This window comes from Physeter macrocephalus, chromosome 4 (genome assembly GCF_002837175.3).
Source record: "Physeter macrocephalus isolate SW-GA chromosome 4, ASM283717v5, whole genome shotgun sequence".
NCBI classification, from domain to species: Eukaryota; Metazoa; Chordata; class Mammalia; order Artiodactyla; family Physeteridae; genus Physeter; species Physeter macrocephalus.
The window spans coordinates 64,099,355-64,126,211 of record NC_041217.1 but is presented as its reverse complement, the minus strand read 5'-3'; the positions used below and the strand labels follow the sequence as shown (position 1 = coordinate 64,126,211).

General features: G+C 43.3%; 1 protein-coding gene across 2 annotated transcripts; it reads left to right on the top strand.

Annotated features, from left to right (window-relative positions):
• Positions 1–1,540: 1,540 nt before the first annotated feature.
• On the top strand, positions 1,541–21,296 carry MGST3 (microsomal glutathione S-transferase 3). Of its 2 annotated transcripts, none has more exons than XM_007128960.3 (6): positions 1,541–1,631; positions 15,697–15,820; positions 16,947–17,020; positions 17,898–17,955; positions 20,211–20,283; positions 21,052–21,296. In XM_007128960.3, the coding sequence occupies exons 2-6, from the start codon at positions 15,704–15,706 to the stop codon at positions 21,186–21,188; spliced, it is 459 nt and encodes a 152-aa protein (XP_007129022.1). In that variant the 5' UTR covers positions 1,541–1,631; positions 15,697–15,703; the 3' UTR covers positions 21,189–21,296. The 2 variants fall into 2 exon arrangements, with proteins under 2 accessions (XP_007129022.1, XP_028344505.1); XM_028488704.2 differs by lacking the exon at positions 1,541–1,631 and adding an exon at positions 11,755–11,967.
• The last annotated feature ends 5,561 nt before the right edge of the window (positions 21,297–26,857 follow it).

Below are 26,857 nucleotides of genomic sequence, written 5' to 3'. Positions count from 1 at the left end.
GCAGATTCAGTGTCTGATGAAAGCCTACTTCATGGTTCATAAATGGCTGTCTTGCCTGTGTCCTCACACAACAGAAGCGCCAAGGGAGCTCTCTGGGGTCTCTTTTATAGGGACACTAATCCCATTGATGAGGGCTCTACCCTCATGAACTAATACCTGGCAAAGGCCCAAGCCATGAATACCATGGCAAGAGGGGATTAGGTTTCAACATATGAAAAGAGGTTTGCGTGGGGAGGGGTGGGGGAGGTGGACAAAGACTACAACAGAGAACACCGTCAGTCTATAGAAGCAAGGGGGAAAAATGTCCCTCAATGATGTAAAAATGCTTTCCTACTTTTTTTACTTGCAGTGTTCAGTGAAAACAAGTCCTTTACAATCAACATACCAGAAACCCTAACATGTAAGGCCTTCTTGTACTGAAAAAGTTAAAAGCGTGAGAATGGTTGGAAGTTGTTTAAACAACAGTAGTAAAGATTTTATGAGACCTCAAAATACTTCCGGATTTGTGGATATGACAAATCAATAAAAAGGAACCAACACCCAGCCTAGAGCCTTGTAAGATCTAGATTCCAGCCTTTCTACACCTCAACCTGGAAGCACAGGCTCTCGTAGAGAGGGGAAGTACTCCCACATAAGAGACACTAGGGGTGGCCCAGATGTGGCAATCCCTAGTAGGATGTGGGGTATCCAGAGGAAAGGGGTGACGGGCGCACTTAAGGCACGTGAAAACTGGAAAGTTTTGGTGCCTTCTTACGTCGGCGGTTCCAAGGCTGAGTTTACGGCACTTCGAAGAAAGCTCTACTCCTTCCGGCTCGACCCTGCCTGCAGGCCTCACTCAAGACCTCATCGGACTTGGACTAGAGGGCCTAACTGGGGCTTGTATTCGCTATCAAAGATCTTGGATCGCCAAGGCGGTGCGGTCTAGTTCCCGAAGAGCAGGACCCCGGCGAGCGGGCGGCGTGGGCGAGGATGAATGCGGCCACCACACGGGCAGGGCTCGCTTCCGGATCTTCGCAAAACTAACATTAGTTAGGGAAATAGTCTCTAACATCCCTAAATCCCATCACTTGGCGACTGTAGCAATCTGAGACACTGAGCGCCCCGCACACCCTAGACGCAGCCAGAACGCACCCATCCCAGCCTTGCAGCCCGGCTCAGGTGACCTCCCCCTTGCCCGCAGGCGCCCTGCAAACCCATGTCCCTGCCCTCACCCCAGAGCCCCTAGAAGCAAGCTACGGTGGCTCTGCTGGGGATAAATTATTACCGTGCTACCGTGCTGCAAACTCAATCCGAGAAGTATGAACTGGCTGGGACAGTTTAGGAAGGCGGCCACGAGGGCATTTGCAGAAAGGAACAGATAAATGCATTTGGGAGTAGGAGGGGTAAATCTGTGGACAACGGTGAGGAGGAAGAAAATGCAGTCTCTGCCTCAAGACCAGCGGCCCACACGGGGTACTCAGAGAGCTCTCTCTGACAGCCAGAGCCCCGCCTTCATTGCGTGGCCTCGCGCTGCCCCGGGAGGGGGCGGGGACTACACCGGGCCACGCCCCACTCTGCAGGACGCCAAGGGTGCCGCACCTACACTTCCGCTGCGCACAGCGTTCTGCACCAGCCGAGCGAAGGTGATCCAGGTGAGTCCCCGCACCTGCGGGCAGCGAGGAGCGTGGGCCTCGGAGGCATTTCAGCTCCTGCGCTGGGCACCGCCCGTATCTCGGCCATCCCAAGCTGAACAGGGACTCGCTCTCTCTCTCTCTCCCTTCTTGTCTGTAGATTTCTTTCTACCTTCCCATCCCCTTTGCCCTCCATCCTCCCCATGATGTAGTGGGTTTGGAGCGTCTAAGCTGGGCCGGCCACGCTATCTAAAACTCAGGGAGATTCTCAAGGTCAACCCTTCCTCAGTTACTTCCTTTTCTCTCCTCCGCTCCCTGGGCTGTGCGGACGCTGGGCTCCTTCTTTCTGCTTCCCAGAGCGCACCTGACCTTGCCAACTGCATCTCTGGTCAACAGGAGGGGCGGGCAGGGCACTGCAGGGGCAGCTGGCAGTGCAGGCCTGATCGGTAACACAGGTTTTTATAGTGGCCTACGAGCGCTGCGTCAGCTGCGGATGTGCATGTGTTGCTAGGGACCTTCCAGGAGGGCCACCCAGGGAATTGTGTTTGTTTTCCTCCGGTTTCATAGAAACGTTTGTCGTATGTTTGGATTGGAACCTACGAGTGGGTCATTTCCTACCGCTGCCTTAGAGCAGGAGAGGAGGCGGAGTCTTCGTTGAGGTTGATTTCAGAGAATTTCCCTCATCTGGTGTTGCTGCAGGGAGCGCTAGGGCCACAGCGGTGTGGCAGCTGCGGGGCGGTGGAAGGGGCTGGAGGCTGGTTGGTAAGTCATTCTCCGAAGTTCTGGCTTTTGCTATCACTTTCCTTGGGAGTCACGAGTTTACCGCTACATTGTAGCTTAGGGGACAAGTGAGTCGGGGAAGGGAGGTAAAAGGAAAGCAGAGACAGGAGGGTGGGTAGGAAAAGAGCTACGGGCTTGAGGCTTTAATCCCCTAACTGGAGAAAGGGAGATCTGGAGGGAAAGGACACTTACTGCTCTGCAGATATATGGCTCTTTGCAGGTGCTGTAGACCTGGGTGTGGTCATGTGGAATTGCCGCAGATTTTCGATTCCTCTGTCGGTGGAAGCAAGGGCATCTCTTGGGAAATCTGTAGATCACTGGGAGCCTACAGTTTCTGGGAAGCACCCAAGGTTATTGGTCAAAATTACAGACTATGTTTAGGTCAACGAATTCATTGATGAGAGCATAGTATCTGAGCCAGGGGATCAAGAATGTTTATTCTCACGGGAGTTAAATTTAACAGTTAAATAAGTTTACATCTAAAACCCAAACAAATACTTTCAGCAGGGGAAGACGTTCTGTAAAGCTTCCCTCCTGACAATGTTACAGAAATAGAAAACTTTGTCAAGTGATTCCCCCCACAAATGATGTTACTACATATAAAACAGAGGTACTGTGTAGAGGTACTGTGCCCAGTCATAGAAACTGCACTGCAGGGGCCTCCTTAGATTAAGGAACAAAACTGGAGAAGGGCAGTCTTCCCCCTTATTTAGACTTAATCCTGCCAGTTTAGAGTTCTGCAAAGACGCAATCCATGAAGGGGAACCTCTTAACCTGGAGGATAGCAAAGAGACTGAACCTATGTGGAAAAATCTGGAATGAAGTGGATGACAAATCAATCTGTCAAAGAGTAATTTAGTGCCTACTGCACAGCTAGCAATATTTAAATATATTCTTCCCTATATTTCTATTTAAATATTCTGCATCTGTATTCAGAACACCCTTGCCAACCACAATTGACCATGAACCATTTAGCATTTTTTAAAGCAATAAGTGTTTAAAAGAATATACTGCTACGGTGTTTACAACTGGTTTCATTAATACTACTTATGAGTATACCATCCTCCTGAAAAAGAAGAATTCAGCAGTTACCAGGTAGGTTACTGCTATGTAAAATAGAATTTTTGCATTTCCCTCGCTATCTCTTACAGTGTCTATGTGCCTATCTTCCTATGGGGAAGTTGTACCACCTTCCAAATACATTTGCAAATACCTTTAAGGAGTTCAGCATTTAGAATCATCCATCCCCTGTTATGCTATGAGCTCCTTCTAGAGTCGACCCATTTATTAACTGGAACTTGTGTTCTAATATTTTGGTGACTTAGTTCACTCTTTTTTATTTAATAGTGTTATTTTATTTCTCCAGTCTAAGAAATGTGAATGATTGTGACACAACTTCATTCTAAGTACAGACAGGCCTGAAGAGTTAGAACACTGTTTCAGGCAGAAGCCTGCAGCCTATGCAGTTCCTTCATTCGGAATGGGGCTTGTTCAGCAGCTGCTAAGAATTCACCACATACAGTCCACCCACATTTCTTGTGATGGAAAATCCAAATGGTGTCCATGTGACTTATTAGAGATTTTTTTTTTTTTTTCCCTCTTCGGGAAGTCAGGGCTTAGTTTCACTCTGCCCCTCAGTTCCTATATAATGCCAGTTAAGGGACAGGTTGTATGGAAATCGTGATGTAAAAATGAAGTGCCAATTTTTGTGTTGCTTTGCCCTTTGTAAACCTGTATGCCCGAAAGTTTGGAGGATTTTTTTTCCCCTGTAATCTCTCCTCCTGTCATACTGCAGTGCTGACACTCATTAAAAAGAAAAAAAAAAAAAAAAGTTCCTTTTTGGACCTTTTCCAAGTTTTTTTCTTCTTCCAATTAGAAAGCTCTCAGGCTTTAATCATTCACAGACTTGGAGTTAATTTTTAGCTTTCTGTTCTCATTAATATATTTTATGCTCAGGATAGGGTCCGAAGAGGTAGAAAAGTTTCAAAAGAGGTCAAGTGTGGTCAAACTTGCTCCCCAACCTCATTGAGAGACAATACAGCCAAGGGTTGAGAGCATAACTATGGAGCCAGACTGCCTGGCTGTGTGTGAATCCAGGCTTTCTCTGTTATAGCTGTGTGTCCCTGGGCAGATTACTTAACCTCTCTGATGTTCAGTTTCTTCATCTGTAAAATGGAGTAATAATATAGGGATGCTGTGAGGGATTAAATGAGTTAATATTGATGAACTACTTAGAACAGTGTTTGACACATATTAAGTAATATATGTGCTGATAATAAGTGTTATTAATAATCATTGATTTCTCCTACCACTCTTCCTCTAGGCTATATCACTACCCTTCAGCCAACACTGGTCTCCTTTTTCATCCGTATACAAGTAAACCCCTTTCCTGTCTCTGTGCCTGTGTACTTGCTGTTTTCTCTACCTGTGTGCTTACTCTCACATCACTGTTACATCCTTCAGAGCCCTTAGCTCAATCTGTTACCTCCCTGTTTCATGATCCTCCTAAGTTGTCTCCCTCGATTTGACTCTGTATTCTGGAAGGTCAGGACCTTCTTTCTCAGTCTTGTGCACCATTGTAGCCCTGCACTGCACGTGGTACCCAGCATTCAGTAGGGGATAAATCAGGAAAGGAATCATTCTAAGGCACTACTGAGGAAGGTGGTAGATGTGGACTTAAAGTGAGCATTCCATTTAGGTGAAACACTTTGTCCTGCATTGACTTTGTCAGATCAGCTCCCTTGAATGAATTGTTACAAGATTTTTATCTTCTTCTGCATCCCATAACTTCTCCCCATTCTCTTCCCTGTCCTCTGAGATTGATGCCTTCAGACTATGGGAAATGTCCTGCAGCCTGTCCCTGGGATCACACTTTCCTGGAGGCTGGGCTCCAGATGGTCCAGCATGGCTCAGGGCTTTTAGGTCAGCACATCAAGGAACTCTCACCCATAGGGCCTTTTGGGTCAAGAATCTGTTTGGGAAAGTTTGTCATCCTACAAACAGGGCAACCTAGGATTTGTTCTGTCTTACAATCTACTATTCTTAGATTCCTGAAGAGCTGAATCACCAGTTTTTCCCAGGGGAGATTCAGTTAAGCATATGTGTCTAGTGTTTTCACCCAGAAGTCAGACTCCAGAGAAGAAAAGAGCAGGTAATTTGCTTATTTGGCCTTAACAAAGTTTATTTGTGTCAGTGCAGGCTCATCCCACATAACCAGGAAACATTCACTTGGGCTTGAGCATCAAGCTGGTCCTTCCCTCCCCCGTCTTGCTCTCAGCCAGTGCAGTAATGTAGTCGTCCTCAGCACGGACAGTTCACGAGAGTGTTGGAATTAAAATGACATGCGGAACTTGAATATTTTACATTCCAAGCTGTGGCTACTTAACTATAAAATTGAATATATTTGAATTTATAGGACATTTATCTCTTAAGAAGACAGATCTTCCATCCCCCTAACTTGTAGTGTGCTTCCACGTTCCAAGTGTTCTGCCAGCAACACTGATGAGGAATTAAAGAATATGAGGAACCGGGAAAGGCCCACTTTATTACCTGCCTCTGCTGTTTGCCTCACTTGAGTTAATATTCAAGGCTGGACAAATAATGGCCTGCCTATTCAACTAACTTTTCATTTTTAGCCCTTGGAGTGATATTTACTGAATATGCAAAACAATTGTGGGGAATAGTTATTTTTCTTCACATGGTTATTATTCCTTCTCTTAACTGTCCATGTACTCTTTCTTTTTAATTTTTTAAAATAAATTTATTTACTTTATTTATTTTTTGGCGGCATTGGGTCTTTGTTGCTGCACGCAGGCTTTCTCTAGTTGTGGCGAGCGGGGGCTACTTTTCGTTGTGGTGCGCGGTCTTCTCGTTGCGGTGGCTTCTCTTGTTGCGGAGCACGGGCTCCAGGCGCGCGGACCTCGGTAGTTGTGGCTTGTGGGCTCTAGAGCGCAGGCTCAGTAGTTGTGGCTCACAGGCTTTAGAGTGCAGGCTCAGTATATGTGGCGCACGGGCTTAGTTGCCCTGCGGCATGTGGGATCTTCCTGGACCACGGCTCGAACCCATGTCCCCTGCATTGACAGGTGGATGCTTAACCACTGCGCCGCCAGGGTAGCCCCCATGTACTTTTAAAAAATCTCACTGCCATTTGAAACTTTGACACTCAAACAGATTTTATCATCTGTGTACTGTAGAAGTGACCAGACTGGCATTCTGAAAATGTAGGATGGACCCAAAGAAATTCTGTGACTCTTTTTTTCTCCCCCATCGTGGAAACAGGGAATTACTTTTGTGCTGCTTGCCTCTAGGATCTCTTTTCTCCATTTAGCTTTATATGGGCTCAGCTGCCTTGCCTAGAAATAATTCCTTTGTAGATACATTTGGAGGCAGAAACGAGGCTGGACAGCTACCTCATTAAAAGAGTACAGGCTGAGTAGACCCCTAGCACAACCTCAGAGTTTTTGGAACCACCTCCCAGTGTTAGGGACTCATGGAGGTCCATTTGATGTGATCAGATTAAGCCCTTTAAGTTACCATCCTTGTATTATTCTTATGAAAATGCCATGTAAAATAAAGGACCGGGGCTTCCCTGGTGGCAAAGTGGTTAAGAATCCTCCTGCCAATGCAGGGGACACGGGTTCGAGCCCTGTCTGGGAAGATCCCACATGCCCCGGAGCCACTAAGTCCGTGTGCCACAACTACTGAGCCTGCGCTCTAGAGCCCGCGAGCCACAACTACTGAGCCCACGTGGCACAACTACTGAAGCCTGCACACCTAGAGCCTGTGCTCGGCAACAGGAGAAGCCACCGCAATGAGAAGCCTGCGCACTGCAACGAAGAGTAGCCCCCGCTCGCCGCAACTAGAGAAAGCCTCAAGCAGCAATGAAGACCCAACGCAGTCAAAAATAAATAAATAAAATAAATTAATTTTAAAAATAAAATAAAGGACCATATATAAGGAAGATTGGATTAATAGTACAGGCAGCCAAATAAGGATTTTAATGAAACATTGGGGAATGGCTCCAAGTCAGTCTGTAAGTGCTTTAGCATTGTCCCATTCCTGATGCATTCAAAAAAAAAAAAAACACTGCTGAGAAATTGCAGTATAGTTGGAAGTAAGGGTTAACCATGGTCCACACTGGTTTTTATTTGTTTGAGGGCAAAGAGAGCACTGAAAGTTGAAATCCTCTCTCCCTTAAGACATTTGATTGATTTTCATTTAGGAGAAGATAAGTTGTTGTAACTTCATGGCTCAGAAGTCATAAATTATTTGAGGCCAGTGCCCAAATGATAAAGCCTGCCTTTTGCTCCGTTTGTGCAGTGTTGATTGCACCCTGGGGAATTTCTATTGGCAGCTAAGATGGAGTGGAGTAAATAAGTGAAGGAGAGCTTTACCCCAGGAGTATTCCTTTGAATGTAGTTCAGGAAGTTCTCTGAGTAACCCTTTTGTAACTGCAGGAACCCCTGCCCCAGTGAGATAAGGCAAGTGGTAGCAGAGCAGGAATTGGAGGAAAGGTTGAGCAAAGTATAAGCGCTGGAGTAGTGAGCTGCAGTAGTTTCCAGGTGAATCTGTCAGTCACATTCCTATAGGAGAGTACCTTAGCCAAATATCGTAATGAAACTCCATGTTGCTAACTCAGGCACTGGAATAGAGCATATCTTCTAGGGGTGAGACCAACACTGCCTCATTTGAAGTCCGAGCTTGATCACTCCTAAAGTAAGACTTTACAATGGTGCCTTGTAGCTTTTTAAAAATCCACTGGGTGTCTACTCACTGGATGCACCAAAGAGTTGTTGCCTCAAATACTTTTCCTTCCACTATGCTGTCGCATAGACCTCAAGGCCCCACCAGTCACCAGGGCACCAGTGTTCTCCGATCTACCCCTAGACACCCACTGTGGCCTGCGGTTTTGTCCCATGCCGCACCTGCTTCAAATACTCTTCCCAGTTTTTTTCCTCCAACCTGATATGTCCTCAGAAAGTCATGTTTGGCCAGTAATATATATTTTGATAAATAAAAAAGTTACACATGGAAATGCTGCTGTTTAAAAATATCTGTTGTAGAAATAATCCTGTTCCTAAAGTATTCTCAAAATGTGCAAACGTCCAAAGGTAGAGCCTGTGGCTGGTGAGGGTCCATGAGCAGGAAAGTCTGCATGGGAAGTGGTAGGACTTTCATGGGGCCATACTGGCAGGACTGGACAGTGTGAGCACATTTAGGAGGGAGAACTGCCTGATGTGTATTACCTCACAGCCCACTTGTCTCTTAACCCTCAACACATGGACTTCCACCTTTTACCATCTCCCTAAAACCAGGGTTCCCCCTCACCAAAGGCAAAGGCATATTCTTAGCCTGTTCATGCTTCTTGACAGAGGTATCCACTTCTTCCTTTTCAGAACTCTTTCTTCCTTACGTTTAGGGTCTGTACCGTTCCTGGTCCCTTTTCATACCTGGAAAGCTCTTTACACCTGTAGGAGTTGAATCCCCCCGAGGGCTTGCATAGTTAATGATGGTGCACGTTTGCTTTGTCAAACACCTTTCCCTTTGGGAAGTGATGCTTCCTCTGCTGGCACTTAATTGCATACCGTTTCTTCCTCTACGCATCTCATCTTAGTCCGTTGAGGGAGAAGCAAGAAGTATTGACTGTTACATGGTCTGTAAAGACTCTCTCATAATCTGGATCTGTCCTGTCTAACCTTATTTCCTGATGTTCCCACCATGTGCTGGGGTCCAGGCTTTTCCTCACCCAGGGCCTTTACACTTGCTGTTCCCTCTGATTGGAATGTTCTTTTCCCCATAACATTGTGCGGCTGTTTCTTCTTCATTCATGTGTCAGTGCAGATGTTGGCCACAGCAAAAAGATCTTCCCCAGATGATCCTGCTGGAGCAGCCCCACCTCCACCCCGTTCCCTCCACATCACCGACCTGTATGTTCTCCATAACAGTCATCACTCTCTCAGGTTGCCTTTGTTTGTGTATTTCTTGTCAGTCTTCTCTCATCATTAGAGTGTCAGTGCCTTGAGGTCAGGGACCCCCATATTGTCCACTGCTGTATCTCCCACAACTAAACATTGCCTGGCATATAGAGTAAGCACTTTGTATATTGTAGTTGAGTAAGTGACTTAAGTGTTCTGGGACTCATGCTGTCCACACTAGGAAACTCACTCATTCTGTCATTATGCTGTCCACGTCAGGAATCTAAGTAGACCAGCCTTCTGCCAAATTTGAATCTATCCCAAACAGTATCAGAACTAATTTCTAAGTCAGAGCACATTATAGATTTGTAGAAAAATCAGTATCTCCTTATTTAGGAAGTATTACATATGTGGACAGACATGTACACTTGCCAGGATGTACAATGTCTTTGTGTTTGGACCAACATTTATTAAGTGTTCATACCAGATGCTTAGTCTAGTTTATCTCATTTCACTCCTCAAACCATCCTGTGAAGTAAATAGTATTCTCCCACTTGGCAGAAAAATTAAGTAACATTTCTAAGGTCCCACAGGTGGGGTCTGAACACAAGTCTAATTCCAGAATTCCCACCATCTCTACTCCTGTGGATTTTCCCATGGGAAAAGGCAAATCAGAAACAGTATTCAAGTCTGCTAGGAATAAAAACATTCCCAAAAGGATCTCTACTATTAAATAAGTGACACGAATTTTCTAAATAAAAACTAATTCCTTTTAAACCTTCAACTTAATGTTCTCTCAACTGAACTATTTTGACTCAAGACTGCCAGGAAACAGTTAACTAGGAGCATACACCTCTGTAGTTACTAATAAGTGAGGAGAGAACAGAAACACTTCTGTCCCATCTCTGCCTTTCCCCAACCCTTTTAGTTTCATTTTTGTGGGGGGGGGTGGGGGGGTTTGTACACAGTTTCTGATAGTTGGTATGAAGGAAAAATCTGGAATTGGATATTTGTTTACTTATTTGCCTGCTTCCCGCAGTAAAACATGAGCTTCCTGAGGGCAGAGACCAAAGTCTGGCTTGTTCACCTCATCCCCAGCATGGGCCCACTGAGTAGCACACAGTAGGCACTCAATAAACTTGAACAAGTAAATGAACGGATGCTCAGCCCCATGCGGGGATAAGCATGTCTGGCTACAGGGAGGGTTTACATGACTGCAGTTTGCTGATTTCCATAGTCTGTACTAGAAGCCTGCTTCCTTCTGAATACTCCTGCCCTTCAGATAATATATTATAACATGGCTGGCTATTAAGAGTTCAAAAAGGAGGGGAATGTATGTAGTTCTAAGCTTTGTTTGTTATCTTAAAATGATAATTCTAAATTATAAATTCTTAAATGTATCTCATCATCATGTATTCGAACATCTGCTTTTATCACTGAATCAGGGCAAAGACAGTTAACAGAACATTAGCACACGTAGTATAACCTGATATATAACATTTATTGAGTACTTACTATGTGACAGGCATCCTGATGGGTGTTTAGAGACAGTGTCCCCATTTAATCTGTACAACAACTATATGGTGTGGGGTAGGTGCCATGATTATCTCCAGTTAACAGGTGAGGAAACCAAGGATGCTTGAAAGACGTTGAGTAATTTTCCCAAGGACACACAGCTAGGAATAAGAGATCCAGGTTCTAAACCCAGACAATGTGATTCCAAAACTGCCCCCTTACCTGCAAGGCTGTCTCTATACTGCACATAGTGGATAAGTGACAGGATTCAAGCTAAAAATCAGGTCCGATTCTTTGGTTCCTTTGTAACATACTGTCTATTCCTCCTGTCTCCTCGATTACTAATTATTGTCAGGCCATTTTTTTACATAACGTTTTTGGTATATATTTGCTCATTTTGCACATTATAGAAAGGTACAAAGGAAAATCTATAATTCAGCCATCTGGAAATAGCTATGCTTATGATTTTGATATTTTCTTCTTTAATTTTTTCTATTATTGAGAAAACTAGATATATTCTTTTTGTTTTTTTTTAACTTAACATGCTGTATATTGTTTGTTTCACCATCTTTAATGTTTCACCATTTTTAATGGTTATATACTATTCTGTTTTACAGATATATTATTTATTTAATTAATCCTCTTTGTTTGGACATCTATACCATTTCTGTTTTTGCTGTTATAAATAGTGCTGAAGTGAATGTCTTTGAACCAAATCTGTTTGCCTTCCTGATTATTACCCCAGGATAGATTCCCAGTAGAATTAATGAGCAAAAGGTTATGAACAATGTAAAGCATACTGCCTGCCGCCAGGCTCTCCTCCAGGTGATTCTGTTTTACACTTCTCCCAGCAGTGTGTAATACTACAAAGTAACTAAATAAATTTTTATTTGTACAAATCATAAATTTTAATCTTTACAGCTGGTGTGCGACTAACCTCGGAAAATGCGTGATAATTAACAAGTGCTATTATACAACCGAGTTACAAAGCAATCTATACCAGTCATGAAAGTTCAGCTCCAAAAGGACCATTGGACTGCATGCTGTGTGTCTATCACCACGTAGAAGGCAAAGTCTAGGGCAGAGTTCCCACCCCAAGAACCTTATCTTGTTGGGTGGATATACGGGTTGCCAGTGACACAGAGCAGGTATGTAATCAACAGACTATAGTGTGCAGTCCGAATGCGTGCTCATGTCAGAAAAAGGTTGTGTTGCACATATCAGCTTCTCAAGCCTGTGCCCTGGGAGCTATCGGCTAGCTGCGGGACCGGCCCAACCTCGGGCGTGGCTGGAGCTGCCTGGAACGTGGCTGCTGTGGGCCGAGGTGCCTCCCCTTTCGCCAGTGTACGCACCCGCACCCACGACGGGGTGGGAGCGTGCATCTCTTTGCCCTGGGTTCCTCAGAAAATAAGGATTCAGCAAATGACGAAGTTTTTTTTGAACCCTAAGTGAATTAAACTGATTCTTTCCTTAAAGGACAAGCCTTAAGTGTTTTGCAGTCCATATTGGATTTATGTTTTCAGCAGCTGTAGCGACAGAGCTTTTCTCTGTGTTCTGGTCTCCTCTTTCTCCAGGAATTCATACATCCAATTGCTTCCATTGTTTCAGTAGATGCTTTGAGGGGAAAAAAGGAAACTGACATGGGTTAGGCACACACCTTATGCCAGGCACTGTGCAGAGCGGAGGAGTTATTCTGAAAGCTACCTGGACTTACAGCTTGCTTCATTTATTCCACAGCTTTCTATAAGCACACGCTCTGTGCTTGGCACTGGGGATGCCGGACGCACACGGTCCCTCCCTCACGGGAGCTTAGTATCTGATGCAATTGGCTGCTCTCTCTGTTCTAGCCCTGATCACGGCAGCTGGGAAGTGCTGGCTTCAGTGGCCTGTGAAGCAGGCCTCCTCACGTGGTGAAAGTGCAAGGAGGTGTCAGGGGGTCTGAACAAGCTTGGCTCCGGCACCTGTGCAGGTGTGTCCAGGGCTCCTGCAGGGAGAGCCTTGGGGAGGGCCGCCTCTCTCCTCCTGCCCCTAGTACGCTCACTGTTTCCTGACCGATTACACTGTCCTTTGCACACTACCCACTTTAGCATCGGACTCTGGGTCTCCCTTACTGTAAATTCTCTGTCCTTCAAAGGTCTTGTTCCTGGCTTGCTTGCCCTCACCTAGATTCTTTTCCCCTCAGTACCTATCACCATAGCAAAGTGTGAAGAGAGTCACTTTCACTAGGGTGTGACTGCCTAAGAGTGTAACCTCCCAGGTTGCATTTATACTTCGGAAGAGGAGGTCAGTAGTAAACATTAATTTCTAATTGCGGGTTTTTGAGCGGTTGCCTTTCTGAGTGTTCATTGCCTGCAATAGAAACATCTACTCAAAAGACACTTCTCTGTCCTGCTACCTAGCTTCTCCTACCCAAATCCTTACAGGCCAGAAAAACAGAGGCCAGTGATCGAGCCACCAAACTCTAATGTTTTGCCTGGGCTAGCTGGAGTATTTGGGGAAGAATTCTAAAACCTGCTCTGGTCTTAGCTCTGCCCTCACCTCTCTACCTGAGCCTCCATTTCCTTTTCTGTAAAATGGAGCTTATGGGATTTGGGAGGAGATGAAAAATGAGCTGAAAAGTCTGCACCAACACAAGGTGACCCCAGGCTGCAAGAGAGCCTAGCCTCCTGTCTAAAGGTGAGGTCTGAACAGACTTTCAACTTGCACACTTTGACCTAAACCAGATATGCTTAATTGTATCGTTCTTAAACAGGCGGCTTTTGACAAAGTTAGAGACAGCTCCGTTTTCAGTGGCCTGTTTGGCCCAGATGGGTTGAACTCCAGGGATATCAGGTAGTCATATTTATTTACTTTCAAAGAGGTGTTCAGTATTCACCCCATATTTTTGTTTTAATAACTACTACGAAAGCTTCCTCCCCAAGCTGATTTTCTAAACTCTGGAAAGGACTAATTCTAAAAGAGAATGAGGGCAGGGAAGCTTGGAAGGCAGCCAAAGACTCCTTGCTCTCCGCAGCCACACGAGATGGCCCAGGAGAGGCTGACCTGGAGGTGATTCCCATGCTGAGTCATGGGGACAGCCCTTTCCAGTGTGTGTTCCCTGTCCCGGAGGAGGGGATGCTGGGTGCCCCTCCACGAGCAGCTCCAGGTAAAGAAAGACTATAGCAGGGGAAGCTAACGGGAATTATTGTGAAACATGGTTGGGGATGGGCAGATTTTAGGATTTTGGTTCCAAATGTCATTTTGCAGACCTAAGGGAAGCTTACTTTTAAAGAACTGACCTGTTTGCTGGCCCCAAATTCCACACTGAGAAAGATTCTGTGATCCCAATGTCAGTTCAGCTCTAAATCGCCAAGTGGGATTGAAAGGGGACATTGGAACTGAATTGGAACCTAAATTTGAATCCCAACTCGGATACTTTCTCTTTTAGACCTTGGGAATATTACTTAACCTCTGGGTGCTCTTTGGAAAATAGGGATATTAGCATCTTGTTGAGTTGTTTGTGAGGATGACTAAAACATTTTGGAGCAGGGTAACCTTCCCAGGCTTTCAGGAGAGATTGCAGCCAAACAGTTTTCAGGGGTGGAAATTTTTTTTTCTTTGGCCACGCCATGTGGCACGCGGGATCTTAGTTCCCTGACCAGGGATCGAACCTGTGTCCCCTGCAGTGGGATCGTGGAGTCCTAACTACTGGACCACCAGGGAATTCCCAGGGATGGAAATTTTAAACTGAAGACAGAATACACACAGGAGCTATTGGCCTGTGGCAGCTATGCACGTGATGGGACAGCAGCTAAGGATCTCTGGAAGCATTGTAGCTATTTCTCTGTGTCCTGCCGTGCTCTGACCCTTTAGACATCTGGTGATCAATGCTCAGAGAGACTGGAGGGCAGCACTAACTTACTCTGAATTTATTAGGGCTTCTTCCCACCTGGGAGGTTTTCCTCTCCTCGATCTCCAGTCTGTTTCTTTCCTTCTTTCTTCTTTCCTCCTGGAGCAGGACAATAGCTAAAAGAGCTGAAATTGCTGAACACTGAAAAATGCTGAGATGAGCCTTTTCTCCAAACATTTCATATGAAATTTTTCAAACATGCAGAAAAGTTGGAAGACTTGTATAGTGGACATCCATATAGCTACCACCCAGGTTCTAGCATTAATATTTTGCTATATTAGCTTGTATCATCATTTTTTGATGCATTTCAAAATAAGCTGCATTGCAGGCACTAGAACACATCATGGGGTTAGTTTTGAAGTGTTAATTTGATGAAGAATCTGGGTTCTCCAAGAGCTGCCCAGAGCCTTGCTCTGCTTTCAAAGAACTAGAACTGATCCCTTCCCTACCAGTGTGATATTTCTGCTGCTGTACCAGCACGTGCCTCAGGATCCAAGGGAGGCCCTAGGGTTCCTGCCCTGAGTATCCCCGATGCCAACAGACATACAAGCGAAAAACTTGGAATCACTGTGTACTTGCTGACTATATCCTGTTTCTCTCTCTCTTTCTCTTTCTCTCTCTCTCTCTGTCTCTCTCTCTCTCTCTGTAACTTAGTATACCTTTTAGCATTTTGCCTTGCTAAATATATTTTTAAATTGTGGTTTTTAGTGGCCAGACCATCCAATAGCAATGACTACTGCAGTGGTTTAGATAAATCTCATACATGCAATGTTGATCAAAAGAACTCAGGCACAAAAGAGAATATACAATGTGATTGTGAACTTTTCTGTGTGTATATTGCAGACTTGAATCATTTTTTAATTCTGTTGGGTGGTATACAGTAATATCTCTGCCTCTTAGAACCACCAGATCACTCACGCCTCTTTTTGATCTGCAGCTTGGAGCCCACAGTGCCAGGCGGTGCCCTAATGTGTTCTTTCTCCCACAGAGTCAGGATGGCCGTCCTCTCTAAGGAATATGGTTTCGTGATTCTAACTGGTGCTGCTAGCTTCATAATGGTAACTCATCTAGCCATCAACGTTTCCAAGGCCCGCAAGAAGTACAAAGTGGAGGTGAGTGGGAACACAGCGGTGCCTCTGTGGGTTCGTCGGGGAAAGAACTTGTTTTCAGCTGTGGAGGGAAAGGTGAGGTGCTAGTGGTCAGCGGTGGCAGTTTCAGGCCTGTTCCTATTAGAAATTCTGCCCCTGTCTGGCAGGAGGAAGGCAAGAAATATGGGGCCCTTCTGGAGAGTCATTTCCATCTTGTTTTACTTTTGTCTCTTCTGTAAAAAGACCAGGTGTGCTTTTGGCTGGAGCTCTTTGCTAGGAAGACAGTTATTTTCTAAAGGGGGTTAAATAGGAAATTCCTGGGCTGTCCAGTGGTTAGGACTCTGCGTCTTCACTGCCAAGGGCCCAGGTTCGATCCCTGTTTAGGGAACTAAGATCCCACAAGCTGCACAGCGAGACCAAAAAAAAAAGGGGTGGTGGTGGTGGAGGGGGTTAAATAGCAGTTGTTTCCTGGTGTGCCACTTTAAAATGATGTCTTCTGGTGATTTTCCTGTTTCCCAAGTAGAAAAGAAGCACGTGGTGCTGAGTTAGCCTGTGTTTGGACATCAGACATAGGGAGGTCTATTGAATGCTTCCTTTAGCTCTAGCTGATCTAGAAGGGATAATTACCGAAGCTGTCCCTGGTGAGCAATTTTAAATGTCTACTTCTTTTGAGCAATTTATAATTAGAGCTCCTTTTAAAGTTTTCATGTCTAGTTTATTATTTTGATGGACACATTAAAACTCTCACACACGCAGTTTCTGTTCCCCCATTACGGGGAACCTTAAAAGGATGTGGTATTTGCTGGCTCTTGGGAAGGAGCTATTTCCCAATGGCATCCTTGTAATGCATCCCAAAGCCACCAGTGATGGCATAACGTCAACAAAATCCCTGAATTTGGCACAAGCTGCCTCTATCCCTTGAATGGCACAGACGTATATTCTTGTCACTGGAAATTAATAGACACAGATTGAATCTGCCTCTGAAAATGAGACCTCTGTCACCACATGCATGTAAGCAGAAATTGAATGATCATCTTACCAAGGTTATGGCAGAAGATGCTTTGGGATACATTATCTTTAAGGTTGATTTTAAGTCTCAACACTGAATGCTACACTTGACCATTTGATCACACACACTTTGTTTTAACAGTATCCTACAATGTATAGCACTGACCCTGAAAACGGACACCTCTTCAACTGCATTCAGCGGGCCCACCAGAACACGTGAGTGCTGGCCCTGCCCGGCCCCCAAGACATCTGCAGAGTGGGTGTTTTCTGTCCAACACCTCAACCCTTGGTACTCTGTTTGCTGAGTAATAGCAATGATGATGATCATGAATACTCATTAAAAGTATCATTAAAAATGTATAAGTTAACAGATTAAATATTAAGCAAAATTAAGAGTTGTTAGGATGGTGGGATTCTAGATAACCTTTTCTTTTTTTCTTCCATTTCTTTTATTTTTAATTGAAGTAAAATTGATTTACAATGTTGTTAATTTCTGCTGTACAGCCAAATGATTCAGTTATAAATATATATATATATTCTTTTTTGATATTCTTTTCCATTATGGTTTGGTTTATTACAGGATATTGAATATAGTTCCCTGTGCTATACAGTAGGACCTTGTTGTTTATCCATTCTACATATAATAGCTTATATCTGCTAACCCCAAACTCCCACTTCATCCTTCCCCCAATCCTTCCCCCTTCCTTGCCCTTTTCAAACATGAATTTAATGCTGCATTACTCTTCTGCAGTATTTGCAGCAAGTTCACTCTAAACTGATGCTGAATCTCTCAGCCTAGGGGGTGAGAGGCTTTGAGCTCTGCAAGGAAATCTACTCTAATTCGCCTCATCAGTTTGTTAGATTTGACATCTTTGACTCACTGTGTTCTGAGTTACCTCTGATCTAATCCCAAGCAGAGCAAAAGAAGGTGGATCTTAGTGGTCAGGCCTTCCACCTCTGGTCAATGTTTATTTTTATTCTCAAGTTTCTAACTTGGCAAGTAAGAATGTAAAGGGTTCTTAGTTTTACGTAGACATACTTATATAGAGCACTTTAAAGGAAAAAAAAAACCTTTTTTTTCTATCTATTCCAGGTTGGAAGTGTACCCTCCCTTCTTATTTTTTCTAGCTGTCGGAGGTGTTTACCACCCAGTAAGTTTTTCCGGGGATGGGGTTCATCTAATTAGATTGAATAGATTTAATTCACTGAGCCATTCAGGAGGGAAGAGGAAATGAAAATTTAATGAACATCTTCAATGTCTAGGCACCATGTATTTAAAAGAATTTCAGTTACTTCTTACAAAGTTTCTTAAAGTAGGTAGAATTTTTCCCATTTTTTACAGATAAGGAGAAACCTCTTGGATACTATGTAACTTTCTCAAGATCACATAGCTACAGAGTAGGTGAGTCAGAATTTGAACCCAGGTCTCTCTGATCCTAGGAGGTTCGTGTCCATTGAGTTTTCCTTTGCCACATTATTCATGCAACGAACATTTCCTGGACACCTGAAGTTACTGCAGTGAACAAAACAGGCAAAGACTCCTGGTTTCACGAAGCTGACTCTTAGTTGGGGTCGCGGACAGAAAGCAATTCAAGGACATCGTGTAGCATGTTAGAAGGTGGTGCGCCCCACAGAGGAAGCGAAAGCAGGGATGGTAGAAAGGGAGTGCCTGGGGAGCGGCGGGGGGCAGTGTTGAGTGGGGCCGTCAGGAGGCGCGCCTTGCTGCGAAGGTGACACTTAAGCAGTAGGTGAGGGAACAGGTGCTGCAGATGTCTCCAGACATCTCCAGGCAGGAGACGAGCAAGGGCGAGGCCCTGGGGCAGGAGCCTGCCTGGTCTGTGTGGTGCACAGTGAGCAGTGCGGCTTCAGTGGTGAGCAGGTGAGGGCTGGAGGTGAGGGTGGACCTCGGGGCCTTGTAGGCCGCTATGGCCCTTGTTGTGAGCCTTAGGTTTGGTCTGCACTACACCTTATCTAAATAAAGCAAGTTTATCTGAGCCTGATTAGTTGCCATTGGGGTCTTGCCTTACACAGAAAGTGTTTCCTTTTCAGGGCCCAGATTTCCCCTCCATTGCGTTCAGACCAGAGTGCTGGCACCTCACATTTCTGGTTCTGAGACTTTCATAAGCCTCTGGTCTGTACCTGAATGGCCCTGTGCTTTTTTTGTCAGCTGCCAGAATGGCACATCTATAGTTAGTTCATGACCTCAGAGTCTTGTATTTTTTTCAAAGAAAAGTCTGCTACTCTCTTAGAGAAGATATTTCTTTCTTGTGCCTCTAAAGAGCCCCAATCCTAGCAAGTAACTAGGCTAGCTAGTCTAAACAGACTAGCTGGTCTCTCTAGGAGTCACGTGATGTCCACCCCAGCCCCATTCCCGTCCCACTCCCCTAGATCCCATTCCTTGTGCTTAGCTCTTGGAAATACTCTAAGACTACTCTGAAAACAAGCACCTAATATTGTTCCTGGGTTGACGGTAATTATGCAACTTTAAAGAGAGACCTGGCAGAAACTACAGAGCTTCTAGATAGTGACTTGTGCACCTGGGGTTTTTATTTATAGTTGTTTCATGCTCCTACTGATACTTCACTTCCCTAAAATCATCAAAACAAACAAATAAAAATCCTAAAGTAGGAACCTCACCCCCACTGATGCCACTGCTAAATTGAAAAGACAGTTGGGGACAGTGACGCACAGTGACTCACGTCCTCACACACCCTCTCTCTTCCTCTCCCTTGTCTCCTTTAGACCAAATGGGTTGGTCACCCCAGCAGGGTGTCCAAATGGAAGGATTTCCCATCTTGCATGAGTTTTCACTCTCTCTTCCCAAAGGTGTTGGGAATGGGGAGACTTTCCCCTCCAAGACCGCATGTTCTGGGATTCACAACATGACACACTCCCCCGACTTTTTCTAGTGGAGCCCCATGCCTATGCGTGGGCCACAGCACAGCCCCTTAGAGCCCTCCCAGGGGGGACCTGGCTGAGACAAAGCAGCACACAGCCATGGAATGCGCAGTCCATTTCCTGTCCACAGGGCTCCTCCCCTAGTCCTCCCGCTCAGTCGGTTTCCTCTCCTGGCTTACTCTGCGACCCCCAGGCCTGCCTCTCCTTCCCCTGTGCTCTAGCACACTGAGTCCCCTGGGGCAGGCCGGGAGGTTCCTCCCATCCCACCTACCTAGGAGAAGGCCAGCAATCACCTCCCAGGTCTCTGAGCAGTTCATAGAAGGATCACAGCACTTTGATTTTCCTGACTGAAACAACTTCATTCTACCCTAACTTTGGTAGGGAGTATTTTACTATATCCATGAAACTGCTGACTTTTTGTTAAAACATTGTGTAATCAATCCTAGATGTTAATAAGATTCTGCCTGTTTCTTTCATGCAAATAACTAACGGAGCCCTTTTATTTTAGCGTGTAGTTTCTGGCTTGGGCATGGCCTGGATTGTTGGACGAGTTCTTTATGCTTATGGCTATTACACAGGAGGTAAGGACATATTGACATCTGTCAAGGAAACAAATTTAAAATCTTATACTACTATATTTTCCTGTTTAGCAGGGCTTTAAGAAAAGGGAAAGTAACTTGATATTTAGGTGAAAGATCTGTTATCTTCTTTCTTTTTATTAACCTTTGAATAGTAACAGAGTGCATTCTGCATTTTCAACGTGTCAATTGCTGTTCTAAGAACTTTGCATATGCTATTTAGCCTTACAACAATTCTATGACATAGATACTATTATTTTATAGATGAGGAAACTGAGGCTTAGAAAGATTAAGACTCTAGGTCACAGAGCTACTAAGTGTAAACTAGAAAGCCAGGATTCAAACCCAGGCAGTCTGGTCACAGAGCTACTAAGTGTAAACTAGAAAGCCAGGATTCGAACCCAGGCAGTCTGACCCCAGATCCCCTGCTCCTAATCAGTACTATAAATGGTGTGCCTGAGAGAGAAGGGGGAAGAGATTCTTCTGGCTGTACTTACCTCTTGGAAGAGGGAAAACTCCAAAAGATCCTGGAGCAAAGGTGCTCTAATTATTATCCCATAATGTGTTTTAAAGTTCAATACTGTTGTGGCACATGCCTTTGCATGCAGTATCTGACACACTGACAGCTTAGGCTGAAGAGCTGGTTGACCTCCTAAGACTAGATGGTCTAATGTACAACTCCAAGTGCCTTGACAGAATGGCTGGTGGATGTTGACAGCATTGTCATTGTGGAGCACCCCCCAGTAACTTCTGCTCTTTCCTCTTTTTTAGAACCTAGAAAGCGGAAACGGGGAGCCCTGAGCTTCATCGCCCTCATTGGCCTGATGGGCACCACTGTGTGCTCTGCTTTCCAGCATCTTGGTTGGGTTAGAACTGGCTTGAGCAGTGGGTGCAAAAGCTGCCATTAAAGAGTTATAGGGTGTTTTGAAACTCTCATTCATTTTGAGTGACTTTTATTTTCAGTGACTTTTTTTTTCCCTAAATAAAAACTTACCTGGCATCAGCCTCATACCTAATCCTGACTCTATCACTTATTTCTTTTCTTTTTTTTTTTTTTTGCGATACGCGGGCCTCTCACTGTTGTGGCCAGTCCCGTTGCGGAGCACAGGCTCCGGACGCGCAGGCTCAGCGGCCATGGCTCACGGGCCCAGCCGCTCCGCGGCATGTGGGATCTTCCCAGACCGGGGCACGAACCCGTGTCTCCTGCATCGGCAGGCAGACTCTCAACCACTGCGCCACCAGGGAATCCCCTCACTTATTTCTTTTTGAGTCTTTATCTAAAATATAAGTAGCCTGTTCCTAGTAGATGACAGAGGGGCCACAGGTATTAAGCACCCCTTCTCACACTGCCAGAGGATGTTTACTTAATGTGTGAGCTGGAAAAAGGTCTAATTGTGGAAATATGTTCATAGTCAGGCCACAGCAGTGAAAAACTGGGGCTCGAAGAAAGTCTTTTAGTGCTAGTTATGATATAAGATTATCTTATCACTTGCTAATACATAGGATAACAATAGGATTTTTAAAAAATCTCTATTGAAGATTGCTTCTAATGCTTAAAAACAGAAGTGATAGACTAAATTTAAGGTTATGAAACTTAATAGAGATGAATCTAATTTCCTGCATTTGGATGCAAAGATCTGATTGCATAGGTACAATTGGGGAAGGACACCCTTAGCAACAAAATATGGAAGACTTAAAAGGTTTTAGCTGACTTGGAGAACAATGCGAGTTGGCAGAATGAGATGGCTGTTCCAGAAATGAATGTGGTCCTAAACTACTTGACAGTAAGTGTCTAGGTCTGTGCTTTCCAATACAGCCACTAGCCACATAGGACTATTTACATTTAAATTTATGCTATACTATATAAATAAACAAAAATATCAGCTTTTTAGTTGCTCTAACCACATTTCAAGTGTTCAGTAGCCTTTGAGGATTAGATAGGATTTGAACCCAGGCCTGACTCTCAAATCCACGCTTTTTCCATTGTACCCCACTACCACTTCGAGGAACTAAAACATTTAAGGATAGAATGCCCTGGTCGGCAATTGAAGATGGTCAGCTTTGGCTAGATGACCGCCTGGAGTCCTCAGGGCACTGGATAAGAAAGCTGGACTAGATCAGTGTTGGTTCATGAGAAATTTTCACAAGTGGAGAGCAAATTAAGAAAAATGAGGACTGTTTTTATAAAGCTTTAACTTGTATTCTTTTTTACATTAAAATGTCCCTTTATGAAATGATGATGGTGATGAATAGTAGTTTTTTTGTTCCTGACTTAAAAAGATAATATAATTAAAAATTTGTAATAAGCTAGGGTTGTGGTTTGGGTTGTTTTTTATTTTGATTTTTGCCTTTTTGGCTTTTGTTTGATAAGAAATGCACCTAAAGAGATTGGAGAACTTGTTAAGGTTTCTTTTCTCATCAGAGTATAGGCATCAGCGAAGCAGGGCAGGGGAGACATGGAGACAAAGTTGGGTTTTCACCTTTGAAGTCTTAACAGGGTATGCTTTTCAAAGTAATACGATCCATCTTTGTCATTTTGCTATTATAGAATGGGCTCAAAGGAAGTTTTATAAGGAACCCAACACATGAAAGGGTGCTGTGGTTGAAGTGGGGAACCCAGAGCTCTGCCTTTTCATTTCCCTGTTTCCTCCACCAACACACTTCCAGGGCACTCAAGGGCTGGGCAGAATCCAGTTTGTATCAATGCCATAGAGAATAACCCTGCCTGGTAAGCTAGTTTCTATTAAATTCCCTGGTCTCGTGGAGAAAAAAAAAAAGGGCATAAGTACTGCTTCCACTCACTGCTGTTCCACAGTGTACATTCCAAAGAGTCATTTTATTTCTATGGAAAAACACATTCTGAGTTCTGTTATAGGTGGAAATTAGAGAACCATACCAGTCTACCGTTGCTCCATACTGAACCTCAAGTATCCCCCCACTGCAGGTAGCTATATGCCCTTGAGTTTATTAGCCTCCCTAAGCCTCCATTTGCTCAGCTGTAGGTTGGGGATAATGATAATACTTACTGTGTAAGGTTCTTTTTTTAAAATTGAAGTATAGTTGATTTACAATGTTGTGTTAGTTTCTGGTATACAGCAAAGTAATTCAGTTTCATATATATATATTCTTTTCAGATTCTTTTCCATTATAGTTTATTACAAGATATTGAATACAGTTCCCTGTGCTATACAGTAGGTCCTTGTTGCTTATCTATTTTACATATAGTAGTTTGTATCGGCTAAGCCCAAATTCCTAACTTATCCCTCCCCCATCCCCTTTCCCCTTTGGTAACCATAAGTTTGTCTTCTATGTCTGTGAGTACATTTGTTTTATAAATAAGTTCATTTGTATCATTTTTTAGATTCCACATATAAGTGATATTATTTGATATTTGTCTTTGTCTGACTTATTTCCCTTAGTATGATAATCTCTAGATCCATCCATGTTGCTGCAAATGGCATTATTTCATTTTTTTCATACCCGAGTAATATTCCATTATATATATATATATATATATACACACACACACACACACACACGCACACACACACACACACACACACACCCCACGTCTTCTTTATCCATTCATCTGTCAATGGACATTTAGATTGCTTCCATGTCTTGGCTATTGTAAATAGTGCTTCTATGAACATTGGGGTGCATGTACCTTTTCGAAGTATGTTTTTCTCCAAATATATGCCCAGGAGTGGGACTGCTGGATCACATGGCAACTCTATTTTTAGTTGCTTAAGGAGCCTCCATACTGTTCTCCATAGTGGCTGTACCAATTTACATTCCCACCAACAGCGTAGGAGGGTTCCCATTTCTTCCCACCCTCTCCAGCATTTATTATTTGTAGACTTTTCGATGATGGCCATTCTGACCAGTGTGAGGTGATACCTCACTGTAATTTTGATTTGCATTTTTCTAATCCATTGCTAATTAGCAGTGTTGAGCTTTTTTTTTATGTGTCTGTTAGCCATCTGTATGTCTTCTTGGGAGAAATGTCTGTTTATGTCTTCTGCCCATTTTCTGACTGGGTTTTGTTTTTCTTGTTATTGAGCTGTATGAGCTGTTTGTATATTTTGGAAATTAAGCCCTCGTGGGTCGCATCGTTTGCAAATATTTTCTCCCCGTCTATAGGTTGTCTTGTCACTTTATGGTTTCCTTTGCTGTGCAAAAGCTGATAAGTTTGATTAGGTCCTATTTTTTATTTTGCTTTTATTTCTATTGCCTTGGCAGACCGACCTAAGAAAACACTGCTATGATTTATATCAGAGAATGTTTTGCCTATGTTCTCTTCTAGGAGTTTTATGCTGTAATGTCTTATATTTATGTCTTTAAGCCCTTTTGAGTTTATTTTTGTGTATGTTGTGAGGGAGTGTTCTAACTTCATTGATTTACATGCGGCTTTCCAACTCTCCCAACACCATTTGCTGAAGAGACTGTCTTTTCTCCACTGTGTATTCTTGCCTTCTTCGTCAAAGATTAATTGACTGTGGGTGTGTGGGTTTATTTCTGGTCTCTCTGTTTTGTTCCATTGATCCATGTTTGTTTCTGTGCCAGTACCATGCTGTTCTGATTACTGTAGCTTTGTAGTATTGTCTGAAGTCTGAGAGGGTCATGCCTCCAGCTTTGTTCTTTTTCCTCAGGATTGCTTTGGCAATCTGGGTCTTTCATGGCTCCATATAAATTTTAGGATGATTTGTTCTAGTTCTGTGAAAAATATCATGGGTAATTTGATAGGGATCACATTAAATCTGTAGATTGCTTTGGGTAGTGTAGCCACTTTAACAATACGAATTCTTCCAATCCAAGAGCATGGGATAACTTTCCATTTCTTTGAATCATCTTGTTTCCTTTATCAAGGTTTTATAGTTCTCAGATATAAATCTTTCACCTCCTTGGTCAGGTTTATTCCTACGTATTTTTCTAATGTGATTTTAAAAGGGACTTTTTTCTTACTTTCCTTTTCTGATATTTCACTGTTAGCATAAAGAAATGCAACCAATTTCTGTATGTTAATCTTGTATCCTGCTACCTTGCTGAATTCGTTTATCAGTTCTAGTAGTTTTTATGTGGCATCTTTAGGATTTTCTACTTATAGTATCATGTTATCTGCATGTAATGACAATTTTACCTCTTCCCTTCCAATCTGGATACCTTTTATATCATTTTCTTTTCTGATTGCTGTGGCAAGGATTTCCAATACTATGTTGAATAGAAGCGGGCATCCTCTTGTTCCAGATTTTAGCAGGAAGGCTTTCAGCTTTTCACCCCCGAGTATTATGTTGACTGTTAATTGTGTTGAGATATGTTCCCTCTATACCCACTTTGGTAAGAGTTTTTATCATGAATGGATGTTGAATTTTATCAATTGCTTTTTCTGCATCTATTGAAATGATCATGTGGTTTTTGTCTTTTCTTTTGTTGATGTGGTGTGTCACATCGATTGACTTGTGTATTTTTTAAAATCAAATCGTATTGGGAGAAGTAATTTATTTTATGGAAAAGTTTTAAGGCTTATCCCATTGAAACAAAGGAAAAGTTGAACCAAAGAAAACTTTACAATAGATTATATTGCATGAGCTCCAACAGGTAATGGGAAATATATGTACATATTAGATTACATATACTTTGCATAAAGAAAGAAGAATTACTATGATGTTAATAAGATATTTTCATGTGACCAACACTGAAGGATAAATAATGCTCATAACTGGACTATAAATTAACAGTTGACCTGATTTCTCTATGCCAATAGTTAAGACTTCTGACTTTTGATTAAATAGCTATAAGCTGCATATTTTTTCCAAGTAAACTAAGCAGTTTTGTTTTGTTTTGATTTGCATATGTTGAGCCATCCTTGCGACCCTGGGGTGAACCCAATGAGATCATGGTGTATGATCATTTTTATGTTTTGTAGGATTTGATTTGCTAACATTTTTGTTGAGAATTTTTGCATCTATATTCATCAGAGATATTGGCCTTTAGTTTTCTTTTTTGTTAGTGTCCTTGGTTTTGGTATCAGGGTGATGATGGCTTCATAGAATGACTTTGGGAGTGTTCCTTCCTCTTCAGTCTTTTGGAAGAGTTTGAGAAGGATTGGTATAAGTTCTTCTTTGTATGTTTGGTAGAATTTCCCAGTGAAGCCATCCAGTCCTGGACTTTTCTTTGCAGGGATTTTTAAAAATTGCAGATTAGTGATTGGTCTGTGCAAATTATCTACTCCTTCTTGATTCAGTTTTGGTGGGCTGTATGTTTCTAGAAACTTGTCCATTTCTTCTAGGTTGTTCAATTTGTTGACATATAATTGTTCACAGTATTCTCTTATGGTTTTTAATATTTCTGTGGTATCAGTTGTTATTTCTCTTCTTTCATTTATTTTATTTGGATCCTCTTTCTTTTCATCTTGGTGAGCCTGGCCAGAGGTTTGTCGATTTTACTTTTTCAAAAAACATGCTCTTGGGACTTCCCTGGTGATGCAGTGGTTAAGAATCTGCCTGACAATGCAGGGGACACGGGTTCGATCCCTGGTCCAGGAAGATCCCACATGCCGCGGAGCAACTAAGCCCAT

What these genes read in the sequence shown, in the direction of transcription:
- MGST3 (XM_007128960.3), top strand. Translation starts at nt 15,704, where the DNA reads ATGGCCGTCCTCTCTAAGGAATATGGTTTCGTGATTCTAACTGGTGCT. An exon ending in CAGCGGGCCCACCAGAACAC is followed by an intron (nt 17,021 to 17,897) that starts GTGAGTGCTGGC and finishes TATCTATTCCAG; the next exon opens with GTTGGAAGTGTACCCTCCCT. An exon ending in TCGGAGGTGTTTACCACCCA is followed by an intron (nt 17,956 to 20,210) that starts GTAAGTTTTTCC and finishes CTTTTATTTTAG; the next exon opens with CGTGTAGTTTCTGGCTTGGG.